Here is a 16,448-nt window from a genome sequence, read left to right as displayed (position 1 = left end):
ATTGATGTGCAGAACTACAACTGTTTGCATGTACACTGTACTTAGGGTTATCATAACACACTCAGATTTTAACTCTAAAATGCTATTAACTTCTTACAATATTTTATAAAGCCTGAATTCTGTATTCATGCATGACTTGCCAGGTATATATCTTCTGTTGGTCGAGAAAGGAGAGAGAAAATTGTAGCCGCAACGTTAACCCAGGATCTTATTGAGCTACCAATACAGCTGGTCATCAATGATCAACCCATATACTCCCTTCCTTCTCAAAGTCTTCACCCTCGAAGACATGCACACTATAATATTAAACTCACTTTGTTGGGCCTCAATATTAACAGGAGAGAAGAAAATATAGTGGTCAGATCTAGGCCGGCCTGACTCGAACACAGGATCTCCAAACACTAGCCAGATGCTCTACCAATCAAGGCTGAGCTACCTTGTGATGGACTTCGATCCAGTCCAATCCTACTATATATTGGCATTTACTAGTACTGTACATGTGTAGCTAGTGGAATTAAAAGGCATATATATGATATCGAAATGTATGATGATTTCAGACAGATCATCAGGAGTGTTGTGTGTTTTTTATGCCCTTTCAGCAGCTAGCATTCACATTGTCAATTTATTTTTCCTGTGAATAAAATTTTACACTTTGTGATATACAGTAACCTCACAAAATCTGATTAATTAATAATTATAAGTAATAATTGTTGATTATTTTTGCAAAATATGGTTGGGACAAGGAAACCTAAACAACAAAGAGTACAAGTTCTTTCTTGTCACTACAATATTGTTTGATCAACAAAAAGAACATTTGTTTAATGATGTATTCAATGTGAGACACAATTAATAATAAATAAGGTCAGTCTCTTTGATGCTCTTGTAACCATCTCTCTGCCTAATCACCTTGAACTGGTGACTTGTTTAAATGTTTTTGGATGCAAAATGATATTTATTATAAAATATGTTTGCTGCATATATGTACAATGTATATATTATGGTCAAACAAATATGTCCTTGTGCTTCTTATATAAATTAATCTTTTGATGTGATGTCTGGTTTAAAAACATGGCTTGTTAAAATGTTAATAACATATCCATTATTTAGATGGAAATGTGTAGAAAAGGAACATAGACCAGTATGTCATTGTAACTGTAAGGTCTACAATATAATAGCTGTAATTACTGTAAAATTCAACATTAAAGATACATGCAAACCTTGAAATCTCTTTTCTGTTAATTTCAAGCTAATACTAAGGTAATTATTGCCCCTACTTAGGAAGACAATAGCCTGGTCCATAATGGTACAAATTAACACCTGTCATGCTATTACACTGCTCTCCTTAGTCCTCAACACAACATCACTGGTGCATATCACACACAACAAAATGTTACCGTAACGACAGATGTGCGACCATCCACAGCGTTTCAGTCTGTTGATGATGATGATGTGCAAATTATATTACCTAAAGGGAAATTACCCGAAGTTAACTAGCATACGGTAATACACACATGCGTACAATTAAACTTTTACAATATGTATTGTGGTTTGATGATTATATAACAGAACTGTCTCTTTGGCAACAACCAAAGTTTTTTTCTAAAGCTGACATTTTTTTTCTGAAATGTTTTTGCATTTATTGATTTTAAAGTTGAATGAAATATTAATCAAAGCTTATCACATGATCAACATTTGCTATGAGAAATCTTAACATCTGTTGGTCATAAAATATTTTATAACATCTGTCATTTTATCCATTGATAATACTTATCTGGTATGAAAGTTTGTTGTTGTTTTTATTCAACCTGAATTATGAATGTACTTGGAAAGTGTAAATATGTGTAACATAGCTGGTAACATATATGAATCAGGCTTTGGAAGGATATTTACATCTAGGGTTAGAAATTCATTATCTGACACATATAGTTATGATTATGAAGTGTGCCTTTCAAAAATGTAACAACATTGCAGCAAGTATAACAGCTTCTTATTTTAATTTGTTTCCATAACTTAAGGTGATAAAATATACTGTTGTGTCCTGTTACATGATATAAGAAGCCAATGCATTTACACACAATCAATTAAGCAGTCATATATATTCCAATATAAAACATTAATAAATTTTAAAGTCAAATGAAGAGAATTTCAATTTCATACAGTGTTGAACCATAGACAGAGAATAGGATGTTTTGAATTAATTTATCCAAAAAGGATAGAGTTTCATGATCAAAATATTTCTAAATAGTAAAACATTTCAATTGATTCAAAATTGTAGTTTCAAGAGCTCGAGGATACAACAAGGATTACATATACAGGATACATAAAATATTGTATCTTGTATCTATTACAAAATGTCATTGTCATAAATTGTGTAAAAATTGACTAAAGTAGATGTACTTATTGGGTTATTAAGTTCAGGTCCTGTACTTCACCCAATCAGCTCTCACATATATACAAGCAATTAATGTACTGGCAAATGATGTGAGGAGGTGTATATTGTGTGTGGCAAGTTTCTATATCAATATCATGAGTAAGGTGTACTCTGTAGCACTTAACAGACTTATTATTCATTACCTACACATCTTTGTTAACAGCCATTAAATAGGGTTTTTTTCCCTGTCTTCGACATGAGTTTTCACTATATATATTCGTACATACGGCTGTTTGTCAGTTGTATAATGGTGTTGTGCATTAAAAATGTATATGTATTGGTGTGACTGTTGTGTTATATTATAAAATTACTTTGTAATATATGTTAATTTACCTGGTAATAACAGGTGTAATGTATGTACACTCATAAAATAGATATGATGATGCATGAATCCAGTATAATGGTAAAAAGAAGTTTATTTTCTCTTAATACAGAAATAAAAACTTAAATATTTGAACAACCTTTTAGGTTTGATGTGCACTTTAATTTTATAACTTAAGATATTTCTCATAGTTTTAAGCATAGAATAAGAGAAAAATTGATAATAGAAAAAACTCCCTATGGTGATTAAGGACACATGTACTTGGTACCCGGTCCCAGATGTTTTATAAAAAAATACTGGTCATACCTGGTATTTATCTTATACTCTGAAGTAAAAAAAATCGGCTTTTATCTTATAAAGATTAGAGTTTTTTCCAGATACATTATGATAGTTGATACTTGATGACAAACTGATTATTATTTTTTTATATATAGAGTTTTAGATCAATAAAAAATTGTTTTCAATGGATGAATATCAATTTCATTGCTGCTATTTTTAAATGCTCAATTTCCATTTCTTTTAATATATTAAACAAGTTTTTTCTGCATTTCAAATTTATGTAAAAAAAAAAGAATAAGTTTTGACGTATATATGGTTAAGTTGCAGTTTTCAGTAATTACAATGATGTAGAAAACAGCTGTTTTCCTACACTTGTCGGAAGTTGAGTGGCTGGTAAATATAAACCTGCACTAGTGATGGATGGAGAGCTACATGGTCATTTGATATATATAACTTGGACCAGGCTGATCATATTTCCTGGGTTTCACTTAAACACATTATGTTGAGACATACTTACACTTGAGACTTTTGCTGTATCCAATGCTGCACATTTTTCTTGGGTGACTTGATCATGAGCTCCAAAACAAATTCTAGACAATCTGACATGTAAAACCAATTTGTCGACATTCTAGCTTGCTGTGCTTGTTGCTAGATTTTCAGAGTTGAAAAATGTATCTGTTTAAACATTTTTAGTTTCTTCCTGTTATTGTGTTATCCTTAAATCAATTATCATAATTTGATTCATTTGTGAATAAATTAGACACATGTAATATTATACATATCAATAAAATTTTGTGGATGAAATATAAATTATTCTCTATACATTGTTAATGAGAAGTGTCTAATCGCCAGCATTTGCTTCCTTCTTACATTATTTAGTTGCTTGTTGAGTTACAACATTAGATATCAGGGCTAAAAACTGGGATCGTGTGAATGCCTGCTATACTCATGTATGGATATGAGTGATGTTGAGTACTTATACTTATTTCTCATATATTCTCAAAGCAAAGAACTTTGAATAAAGTTGCAGCTAAAAATAACTGCAAGCTAACCCCTGACATCATATACAAGATATATACTTTCTTTTCAATTACAATTAACAAGTTACAACCAACACCCCTACCCCCATTGCAGTTATCAGTCATTAAGATTGTTATGTGATGTGTGTAAGGTTTACCCTGTGGGTGAATACTATACCTCTCGGCTAGAGAATTTCTTCAGTAGCTGGATCAGTTAGCAATAGAGTAGTAATCTAGTGGTACCAGGTTCAATCTCTAGTGGAGTCAGTGATCAAATTTATATAAAATCATGCACTCCAGTCTGTTACATGTGATAGCAAGTGAAAAGTTATATAAACTTGATTTAAAGTTAATGTTTGCCTACCTCATATATTTCAACTCCTCAGCCTGCCACTGCATCATATAATCTGACCTAAATCAGCTCCTTGATTGTAAGATTTATCAATAATAACAATATCAGAATCATAAATAATTTTAAGTTTTAAAATTGTGATCTTTCTACGTATGTACTGACCACAAATCAAGTAAGTCCAGCTGTTAACTGCATCAATTAATGTTGATATGTTTATTGTAAGTTCAACTAGTTAGAGGAATATAGAATATCATACGTGGCAAAGGTTGATTTCTTTTATCCTGTGATATTTCCCTTTTACTGTATAGATTATTTTACAGATACAAAGTTTTATCCTATTCCAACATATTGCTTTAGTTTTAGACCAAGCATCACAACTAACTGCAGGGGAGAGTCTCATATATAGGCATGCTACCTGCTACCCAATTTTCATTGTCTTCAACATATGACACTAAATCTTCTGAAATGAAAAATCACAAGTAACAAGTCATTCTAAACATGATTAATTGTGTTATTTCACCAATCAGACTTTGTTAAGAATTTTCCATGCATAAAGGAATGTTGATAAAACAGGGACCAATATTTTGTCCCATTTCACAATATTTTGTCCCATTTCACTACGCCACTAAGTGATTCCACACTAATTCCATTCTGCTGAGGATCCTTCTCTCCTAATCTGATTATCTAACCAGTCCAATAGAAAGGTTCCACCATCCTGCCACTGCTTAAGTACTTGTCTGGCTTTGGAGACATTCATGCTCCTAAACCTCTATTAATTATCAGAGACTAAAATACTAAATGTACAGTGACTAGTGTTTTGTTTTATCTGTCTTGAACCAAACATCATGATCACGTTCCTCATATTTTATGTTTGCATTTGTAGCTATTATTGATATATATGAATAATATAATGCTATTCTGGAATCCTAAACTATCTGACAGATTTTGATAAAATTTGGTACACAGAACCCTGACATAAAGGGGAGTTAAGTAAACTATATATAGGGTTCTGCAATGTCCCCTTTTAATGGAGTTATTACTAAATTTGTGCAAGGGGGGTTGAGTATCAGTCATCCAATCTGGGGACAGTTTAAAGGTATATCCATTAATAAGAAGTTTTGTATATATAATGAAAAAAAGTCTGTTGTCTTTCATTAAGAACATTTTGATATTTTTTTATTCAGGCTTCCATGGATCTGCCGCCGGACAAGGCTAAAGTCCTCAAGAATTACGACGATGAGAAGAAATGGGACTTGATTTGTGACCAGGTACATAGGTTATAGTGGCAGTGATCATACGCCCTGTACTTAATAATGTGTCATACTATAAATAGATGACAGCACCTAATAATTGTCTCCGTAAAAACATCGAACCCGAGTCTGATACGACCTGTACATGTACAGGTTTTCTTTATGTTTTCTTATACAGTGTATGTACTACTTTAATAATAAATTAACGGGTAGGTTAATGCATCAAGTATTTTGATATATAATATAAGGAGCAGTTATAAAGGCTAGTTTGTATTGTAGTTTACCAAAGTAATGAAATGGCTAAATAAAATTTAATAAAATGTTTATGATTGTTTTGTGTTACTGATCGTCTTTATTCGGTTTGAATTATTTCAATTAAAGTGAATAGTCGGGCAAAGAAAACCAGTCTAAATGCGTTCATTGGCCTTCAAAAAGTTCTCACATATTAATACGATGGTCAAGTTCTGCTTAGTTTCCCAGTTCTGACCATTAAAGTAAAGAAAAGGTGAAAGCATTGAAAGCGAGGCTGCGTGGAAATGTAACCACGGACAAAGTGAGCCGTGAGGACATTTTAGAATTTCCTTACTTTAAATTAATTTCTTCGTACGCAGACAGATTTTGACGAGAGATTTTATTTTTCCATTTCATAAGAAATTATACTGGATACATTCACACCATTTTTACCGACTTTAGCCATCCTTGCCCGACTGTTCACTTTAAAAAATTATGTCTATCATTATATATATTAAAATGTGTAATTTTTTTATGTATTATTTATACATTAACATTCAACACAAGCATATTTCATTTGTTAATACATTAAAGTGCTGCATTTCTGTTGTAATACGTAAATCAAGGAATACTTTGCTAGGATGCCATTGAAAAGCACCGAAATAAAACTGAGATTTAATGAGAATTGAACGATGATTACTTTGTTTTGTGTGACAGGAACGAGTCCATGCTAAGGACCCACCCCATGTTTACCTTGACCGACTTCGGACATATCTGGACCCTCGTGCCAGCCGTAGCTCTCGGGTACGTATCGACTGTCAATCTGACTGTCCACTTTATTTACCCCATCACTGCTGTCAATCATGACTTCACCAGTGCTAATCAACATTACTTGATATTTTAAAGAAAACTTGATTTTAATTTGCCATTTTCCCTCCATCTTTTGTTGTTATCTGTTGATTTTGCTCTGCAGAATTTATTTCCACTGTTATATAAAACGTTGAAAGCTTTGCATTATTGGTAAACACATGTGTTTAGATGTGATCTTGAACTGCAGCAGCATAGTGGTAAAACTATAGTTTAACAAGTTAAAAGGTTAAGATATCAAGTCAACAGGTTAATATATCATCAAGTCAACAGGTTAAGATGTTACTTAGTTAACAGGTTAAGATATCACCAAGTTAACAAGTTAATATGTCACTTGGTTAACAGGTTTAGATGTCACTTAGTTAACAGGTTAAGATATCACCAAGTTAACAAGTTAATATGTCACTTGGTTAACAGGTTTAGATGTCACTTAGTTAACATGTTAAGATATCACCAAGTTAACAAGTTGATATGTCACTTGGTTAACAGGTTTAGATGTCACTTAGTTAACATGTTAAGATATCACCAAGTTTACAAGTTAATATGTCACTTGGTTAACAGGTTAGATGTCACTTAGTTAACAAGTTATATGTGCTCAAATTGATATGTTTGAACTCCCTGGCATAAGGATCCTTGTTATGTGTTGTTCCCAATCTGTTCAGTATATAGTTACTGTATGTTTGACAGTGGTATACCAGTAAAACAAGTGTCTAGCTATATATGATGATAGGTTACTGCTTTTACATCCTCCTCCGGTCTGTAGTGATAAACAGAGGACTCAAGCTAAGTGTTATTTATATACACTAGTGTTTTGGCATCGAGGGTGGGGCACTTATAATTATGTAGTACACTCGGTGACAAATAATTAAAAATCTTGATGAAGCAAAATGTTAATTGAAATGAACCTAAAAATTAGCTTTGATAATTATCATTATTATTATGAAATTTAATCAACAAAATATATATAATTACTGTCAACAAAGATCTTAATTAAATTACTAGATGATTTACTTGATGTGTTATTATTGGCAAAGGAAGTGCAGTCTCCCCATCTAAGTATTTGGTGTACAGTTACCACTTCAATTACTTAACATTCAGTTTCCTAAACATCTGTATATATAGTCTCTGATTCTAGAGATTCTTCTTTAATGTGTTGTCATATGTTCTTGTTACAGAAAACTCTCAAGGTTACTATTTGACATTTTTGTACTTGGTGAAGGTTTCCCTGCTAAAACCCATTAGTATATTAGATGGGTAGAACCTAGCTGCTTTATAGACTATATAGAAACTTGTATCGGTTAGATACTTCTGCCATTCAGTACCAAGATCTCTCCTGCTAAACATATAACCCAACTGTTATAGCCAAAAACTTTCTATACAGCAAAATATATAAACAATTGTCCATTTGTTCTTATATGTACCTATACATTGACATTGTACACAAACATATCTGATCTTTTAGCTTAATTTGTAAGCATATTAAAGTGCTACATTTCTGGGTCCCATAATTGCTGTATAACTTAATACCTTGTATATCCATGATGCTTTAAACTATAACTTTTGCTGTAACCATGGTGATATGACTTTACATGGGTGCTTTAATATGAATAAACTAGGGATGACGGACAACCAATGGCCTCTGCTGTAACTTGTACATAACCTATGACCTCTGCTGTAACTACCGGTATGGTACATAACCGATGACCTTTCCTGTAATCTTGGTACATAACCTATGACCTCTACTGTAACTACCAGTATGGTACATAACCGATGACCTTTGCTGTAATATAACCTTGGTACATAACTGATGACCTTTCCTTAACTTTGGTACATAACCGATGTCCTTTCCTTAACTATGGTACATAACTGATGTCCTTTCATTAACTATGGTACATAACCGATGACCTTTACTTAACTATGGTACATAACCGATGTCCTTTCCTTAACTATGGTACATAACTGATGTCCTTTCCTTAACTATGGTACATAACAGATGACCTTTGCTGTATTCTTGATACATAACCTATGACCTTTGCTGTAACAATACCAGTTTATACCCATTGACATACGAACTGTATCCAATACATATATACTGTGTCACAAGACCTGTGCAGGACCTTTGATCTCTACTGTTGCTTTGTAGTGCCCAAAATATCCTTGGGAAAATGCTGAAGTTGGATTGATCTTTGGATCTTTCTGAAATATTATTTATGCTGACAAGATGTTATTCTTGTCAATGTTGTTGGTTACTTGACCAGTATTATTGTTTCCTAGTTTTCTTTATCTGGTAGTAACCATGCTAAGTATGGATATTGGAAAATGGTCAAGAAATGATCTGTTGGTGTTGTTCTTAGATTTAGTACATCTTTGTAGAGTTGTTTTCCTTTATAACTTTATAAGAAATTCCATCTTGCTCCCCTGTCAATGCCATATGTAAACTATAAGGCTTTCCCCTATAAAGTCTTTGAGCTTTCCCATTGATGCAATTGATATGCTTTATATCAAAATAAAATTGCAGGCTTCTTGTTTTAATATTTTCCACTTTAAATTTCTTTTAAATATAAATAATTCTCTGGAAATTTTCTATAAGGGAACTTTTTCGTCATGGTCCTTTGTCAGGGTATACATATAATGCAGTTTCAGTCGTGTTTCACATAGAATTTTATCAATTTTCTGTCACAGAAAAAAAAAAAAATAAAAATGTTGACTGTTACGTCCTGTTAGTGATGTGGTAGTGGTGATATAGAGTGGCATGTTTGGTGTGTGTGTATGTGTGTGTGTTTGTTTGTTGTTGTCAGTGTAAGTGTGTACCAGCATGTGTGCAAGGCTAACACACACAGGTCTCTCCATAGCAGGTACACATGTTTTAGCACATATGTGTCCAGAAGTAAATTTAATGGTTTTTGTCACTTTTAGATTTGGAATCAATTCTTTATAAATTTTTATGACAATAGAAGATAGATTAAAATTGATAAATATAAGACATATACCCAGCACCACATTGCCATAGTTGTATGCTAATTTTTATTTAAAAAAAAAAAAAATTGATGTTATAAAGTTGACATTCACATGTCATTGATTACTAGTCAATGAAGTTTGATATACTTTACAAATATGAAGTGTTTCAGTCTTAAATTTAATTTTCTCACATAATAAGATAGATTTGATGACTTTAAATTCTGATGAGAGATCTGTTTGCACCTCTTCTCTATCTTGAGACCTCCACATCTGATGTGGTAAAGCCCTTCAGACCATCAACACAAAACTTTTGTGGTTTTCAGCTTGCCATGGTAACAATTTAAGCTAGCATTTCAACTACATGATAGTAGATACATTATTAATTCCCACTTTGATACATTATTAATTCCCACTTTGGCTAGATAAATGGGAAATGTATAGGTTACCTGTCTGACTACAGAATTTTTTCCTGGATAAGGTGCCAAAGGGGATATTCCTTTACAAACTTGTGATGACTGGTGAATTTTGAGATGTTCATTATTCTTTGTTTGCCAATATTTTTTGAGAATATGCAGTCGAACAGTGCTTCCTCAAAGTCTGTAGAATAGTTGTAAAACTTCGGAAAGTCTGGAAGTCAAACCTGTCAAGATCTACATAATCAGTTGAATTCATCATGGTATCAGCATTAAGTCAACTAGGTTAAACCTTTGCTGAACATACAACTCCTCAGACAGTTATTTATCTGTAATTAAATTTGAAAAATTCTTGAATACATAGAAACTCCTTTATTGGAGCTTAAGACCATACAATACATTTTTGATTCACGATTTTAAATTTATGAAAAATATCATAATGTTTTGAAATCTGAAAAACAGTTCCTGAATATAAAATAGAGCCTTGATATTATCAGTGCTAAAGCCCAGTTAATGTATTGGGTCTCAATTCTAATTTAAAACCAAGCCCTCCTGCTGTATCAATATCACACACCCCCAGTACATGTGCACCTGATTCTCTATTAAAAACTGTATCCTACTGTACATTATCTGGATTTTAATTACTTAAACATGAAATCAGTATGTATCCTATGTCATAACTCCATAATACAGCCTGGCCTTTAGTTATATACATGTAAACAGATCCGGAGATAAATACACATACTATTTTTTTCACACGTTATATAAGCCAGTACAGTTTGGACATACGATGGTTTCCATTATTTTGCTGAGTTGCTTTCCTCCTTAGTTTTCCATTTACCCTGATTCCTGTGTTTTTCCCTTGTAAGGTAGCTTTTATTTCAAGACTTAAAGAACTTGTGCAGTTTATGTGAAAACAATTGTTTCATCTGGTGATATGGAGTTTTATATCTACTATACAATATCTTTATGACAGATCACAATTATTTGCTTTTTTCAGCACATTAGTGAGTGTAAGTTCAGTGTACGAATTCAATGACAGATCTCTCACTTTTTTGCAATTGTTAATTTGAGAAAAGATCATTATTTTGATATCGGGTAATTGATATACAATTTATTGCTGGCACGTATTAAGTACAGGTGCACTCTACAACTGTTTTGTAACAGTTGTTTTTAGGATAGATAAAACACATTTGAGTATATACCTACAAAACATGAAGAAAAGAAAAGAGAATTTTCAAATTGCAATTATACTTCTTCCTATGTTATCATTTTATCAAAAGTTGAGAAATTCTGAAATATCTTCAGGAAAATGTTATGAAATAAAAAAAAAACTGTACTACAAACCATAGCAACCAGCAAAGGTTATAATTAGCATTGTATCTCTATGTAATTCTATAGCCATATAAAACATTACAAATGCTATGTATGTAACTTGTAGAAATCTATTCTTTGTGAGAGGATCCCAAACAACATTGGCTGGATGACAATGTTAAACTGTTTGCCATTTCAGCACGGAGCGGCCTGTGTTTTCTTACCCGTGGTCGTCCTACCTCTACAATGTGGTATCATAGATAGTGTAGGTTTATCTGGAACTGCATGTGGTGACCTGGTCATTGCACTGGCACCACATGTGGTGACCAGGCAAATGCAAATGTTGTTGTTATGCCAATAGCTGCATTGTTGTTTTATGATTTCATCAGTTGCCAAATAATGCTGGATATTGCTATTTAAATTTTTTTTTATTTACAACCCATTTATATTTTGCATATTCCTGTTATTTGATGTTGTACATGTACATATAGATGATAAGTAATGATTTTTGTACCTAGTTCATTAGCCCTCATTTGTATGCATGGGTTTAATTAGTATATGTCTGTGGTGTCTGCCATGTTTGATCTTGTTTGTATTAAATATATTGCTGTAATTCTTGCCAAATACAATGAGATATCCCGCCACACATCGTCATATTTTGGTCATCATGAACAAGATCTTACATTTCTAAAGTTACCCTGATGATACAGACCTTTTGTAGCCATATATATTTATGTAAGAAACAATGAGAGCAAGTTATTCAACAACAATCTAAATGGCATGTGTTAACTTCGAAGAGAGACAGACACTTATCAGTAATTTTGAATGATTTTTGGCAGCTATAAAAGAAATTCTTGTTCCTGGGAGACAAAAGGTCTTTTGTTTTTTGGAAGGCCTAAACTTGAATTGAGGTCTGTAGCTTTAGGTGAAGTCTATTAGCAGACATCAGGTTCTAGCTACTCTCAATAGATAATTAATAATAAATTATTAATCATTATTAATTTTGTGATATAGTTGGCATTGTGTGTGATCACCCTTCCATATTAGGAAAATCTCCCTTGTCTGATATTTGTGAGCTTTTTTTCTGGGAAGGCTGTGATATGTGTGTAGGCCTGTGATAGTATGGAACTTGTGCCAAATTTATAGTGCTGTCTTACTGGAGCATACTTTCAGAGACATCTGATTAGACACATTTTATTGACAACAGAAGAACTAAGGCTTTCCAGAAATACTACATCAACATTTTGAATTAAAACTGCAGTCAAACTAAAATATCAAGGACCATCAAAGGGACAAACAAAAAATGGCCTGTATATACACAGGATTTACTAAACAAGCGGTCCTTATATAGAGGTGGATGGTATAACAGGTTTCAGTATGGTTTATATAGACTTTGGTTACTGTACACATGTTCTAGTCAGAATGTTAGGTCATCTGAGGATCAATCTACTCCTTTGTTATGAAAGGTATGTAACACTAAAAAGATCGGAAGATTTTAATATTGGACTGTTTTATTAAAAAAAGAAAACTCTCTGCTACATCTGTTGTGAGTCTGCAAATGTTTTTCTTGTCAATTTGCCACATACATGTACAAACAGTAAACAGATGAACTCTGAAATAAAAAGTTTGGAAGTCAGACCCGCCCTGTAGCTGGCTTGGCAGTGAACTGAGGCTTTTATTTTCATTTTAGCACATAGTTTGGATGGTATATCAGTAGTTGTTACACAATGGTGTATCAGTGATGGCCGTCTCCTCTCTCCCTAATAAAATGCTGTCGTTATATATTATCAGGCTTTGGCACATTAGAGAGAGACTTGCTTTCTCATTCTGTACCTAATTAAAGCACAGAGAAGTTGAGGCAGATGTTTTACTAATTACTTTGTCAGTCTGGTATCTGGCTGGTAACGTGTGTCCAACACAATATTCTAAAAAACAAAGCTTCTATTATACATGGGCTATATGACAAGAATCACATTGCAGAGTTTTCCCTACAATGTCAAGGTTACTGCATGAGGTCAAGCTGAAGTAATGAAATGGAATGTTTGAACATGTAAACATGGACAGAAATCTCCCACAAATATATATATATATGCCATATATCTGAAGATGGACATATTCTTAGTTCAAAGGCATTTTCTTAGGTCAAGTTTTCAGAAATGCTTTTTTCAATATAAATGTACAGTCAACCTAACTATAACGATCACCCAAAAGACAGAAGAGGAAAAATAGTCTTCATAGCCAAGTGGTTAAATTGTTTTGAAAATTGTCCTTTGGGTCCCTGTAAAAGTGGTCGTATTAAGCAGGTGGTATTTATACAGAGGCAGTGGCTGAGACAGGTTTTACCAAGATCTATGCTTGTTTAGGTGTTTTGGGAAACTTAGGGAATGCAGAAGTTTCTAGACAGAAGCAACCAGTAACTCGTAATTAATGTGTAAACTAATCAAGGTCGGAAATCTGTTTTAAGGCGGTAATTATAGACATTCACAACCATTTGGAAGTTATTGAAGAAACTCAAAGAATATCAGTAAACAAAGTAGTATATAAGTAAATTCTATAATTAAAAAATTCAAAATAATTCAAATTTGAGAAAAATCAATTCACTCTAATTACAATATAAACATGTACATATATTATACAAATTTGTTTACCATTACATGTACTTGTAAAATGATGAAGTTAATACCATCATCAGGTATATAATCCAGGGTTGCTGAAATGTTAAAATGATACAGAATGTGTAATAAAAGACAATATTTACAAATGCACCACACCCAGATTTCAGAGGTCATATGTAATATTATTAAAACACTCATCGTTTAGTAATCAGCTGTCAAACTCTCTAGAGATGTCACGCGTTGTGTGATTCAGTTTTCATGTTTGAAATGTCATCTAAGTGACTCAGGTAACAATATACCTGCCATAATTTGCATTATAATCTGTCCGCTAACCATCCAGGTGTTATAAGAATCATTTGAGATCCTAAAATTACATTATAAATCTTATTCTCACATATGCTCAACGTGCATAATCAGTTTGTAGTAACAGCTTCTTCATTCTGAAATTTTGTATTTATAGTTACCAGGGTTGGGTGGGGGATGTTATCATATAAAGATACATATTATTTTGTAAGGATTTTTGTTTTATTTATGAACCATTGACATCAACTGTAAATGGAATCAAAAGAAAGGGAACAAATTAATAAATAACAACGCCCATATACTTCAATTCTTCATACTGTTGATTCATTGTGTTTATAAAACATTCAAAATCATTGAATCACAAAATAACCAGTTACAGTTACTGTGATAAATTAATAAGAAAAGAAGATGTTGTTAGTAAAAAAAAATCTTTTTAGTCTGATGATCATATGATGACGGCCCATTTGCATCAGATGTTATTAGGATAAATTATTTTAATCTTGTGACCGTATGATGATTCTTGTGATGGTATGATGATGGCCCATTTGCAGTATGGTAACTTTATTGCAGTATGGTTATAGCTTGATACCCACAGGTTGTAAGCCAACCCTGACAATAGCCAGGTGTGATATTTCAGATCCTCCACACTTGTGTAGGATCCGACCTTTGAGGTACCAATTTATGGTGAACATCCTCTCAAGGGTTCAAGTCTGACTCTACACTTTGTGGTTTGTAAAAACCATGTGTTTTCCACATATTTTTTCGGAAATAAACCCTGGTTGATGAAGCAGTGTATGTATATATGTCCCTGTATTTCAACACTCCTGTCCTACATACAGGCAGGCCTGACCACAGTGGAGCTAGTGTTTAGAAGGGGCTGGTGTATCTCCACTGGGGGATAGGCTATTTATATCTACATGAATTACTCTACTGATTTCATATCCACATTATGCATGTCTTATTATTAAAAGGACGCTAAACCCATCAACCTCTATATAGCTAACATACATTAGAAACGTGGTAACTTTTGTTTTAAATTATAATGTAATCTGTTCGAGAATTTATATAAAGATATCTGATAATTCCAAGAATTTATAAAAAGATATCTGATAATTCGGATTACATTTATCTTGATGTTCTCCTTTTCATACTCTCACATAGAACAGAGAGGTTAGGGCTTCCTGATTATCTGATCCATTAGACGTTGTGGCTGTTATCTTATGTTTCCTCGATTGGTGTGCATATCGTATACTTTTTCCCTGCTGCTAGAGATAGTTTTACACAAACCTGTTAAATATTATCATACATTTATTTTGTGTTCTATCGAGACAGACTAGAATTGCCAGCCATGTCAAAGGTTTACCACAAGGACACAAAGCTTTTAACTTTTAATGTCTCATAAAGGAGATAAGGGTATTTTATAGCTTAAAATAACAATGTCTATATTCTTCTCTCATCGATATTTCTGTTAATGTTATATATGGCCAAAACCATTTGGTTTAAGATGAAAACATAGGTTTAGCTTATCATTAAGCCATCATCACTTTTGTAATGTATAATTACCCAGGTCTAAATTTGACATTAAATTTGATTTCATCAATATTGAATTTGACCTTGAGAATCTAATACAGTATAAATACTTGACTTAATTATTCCTAGTACTTTGTACATTGTACAGTTGAAAAATGCAATCTTCACCTGTTACGTTCCAAAGAAAGCTGGAATATCTGCCACACCAGAAACACCCCGCTAACACAAAGAAAGCTGGAATATCTGCCACACCAGAAGCACCCTGCTAACACAATCAATCCAAACGTATAGCTACCATAAATAATGGGTGTCTGTCACTAACGTTGTTTCTACCTTACATATCACTAACTTAACTCCCTTACACAGATATATACCAATGTTACAGAGCTAGAATGCATGCATGTGAAAACTTACCTTAGCAGACACCGCTTTTTATAAGAAATTAAATAGTTGCTTTGTTGTTATCCTCTATTTATGAAATTTATTGTATAAACATCATCATTTGTGTTACAATTTTAGAAATAAATGTTTGTATTTTTGAAAGTGTTATGCTTCAATAGTGAT

At 32.8% G+C, this 16,448-nt stretch overlaps 1 protein-coding gene across 2 annotated transcripts in view; it reads left to right on the top strand.

Moving 5' to 3' along the window:
- LOC138314968 (formin-like protein) overlaps positions 1–16,448 on the top strand; it is a 40,968-nt gene that overhangs the window by 639 nt on the left and 23,881 nt on the right. The window contains exons 2-4 of one of the 2 annotated variants that reach the window (XM_069255638.1): positions 5,588–5,671; positions 6,602–6,688; positions 11,636–11,701. In XM_069255638.1, coding sequence (XP_069111739.1) covers positions 5,588–5,671; positions 6,602–6,688; positions 11,636–11,701 — 237 coding nt within the window. The remainder of the gene's footprint in view (positions 1–5,587; positions 5,672–6,601; positions 6,689–11,635; positions 11,702–16,448) is intronic. The other variant, XM_069255639.1, reaches the window with a different exon arrangement.

This window comes from Argopecten irradians, chromosome 2 (assembly GCF_041381155.1).
Source record: "Argopecten irradians isolate NY chromosome 2, Ai_NY, whole genome shotgun sequence".
NCBI classification, from domain to species: Eukaryota; Metazoa; Mollusca; class Bivalvia; order Pectinida; family Pectinidae; genus Argopecten; species Argopecten irradians.
This window is presented reverse-complemented; position numbering and strand designations above follow the sequence as displayed.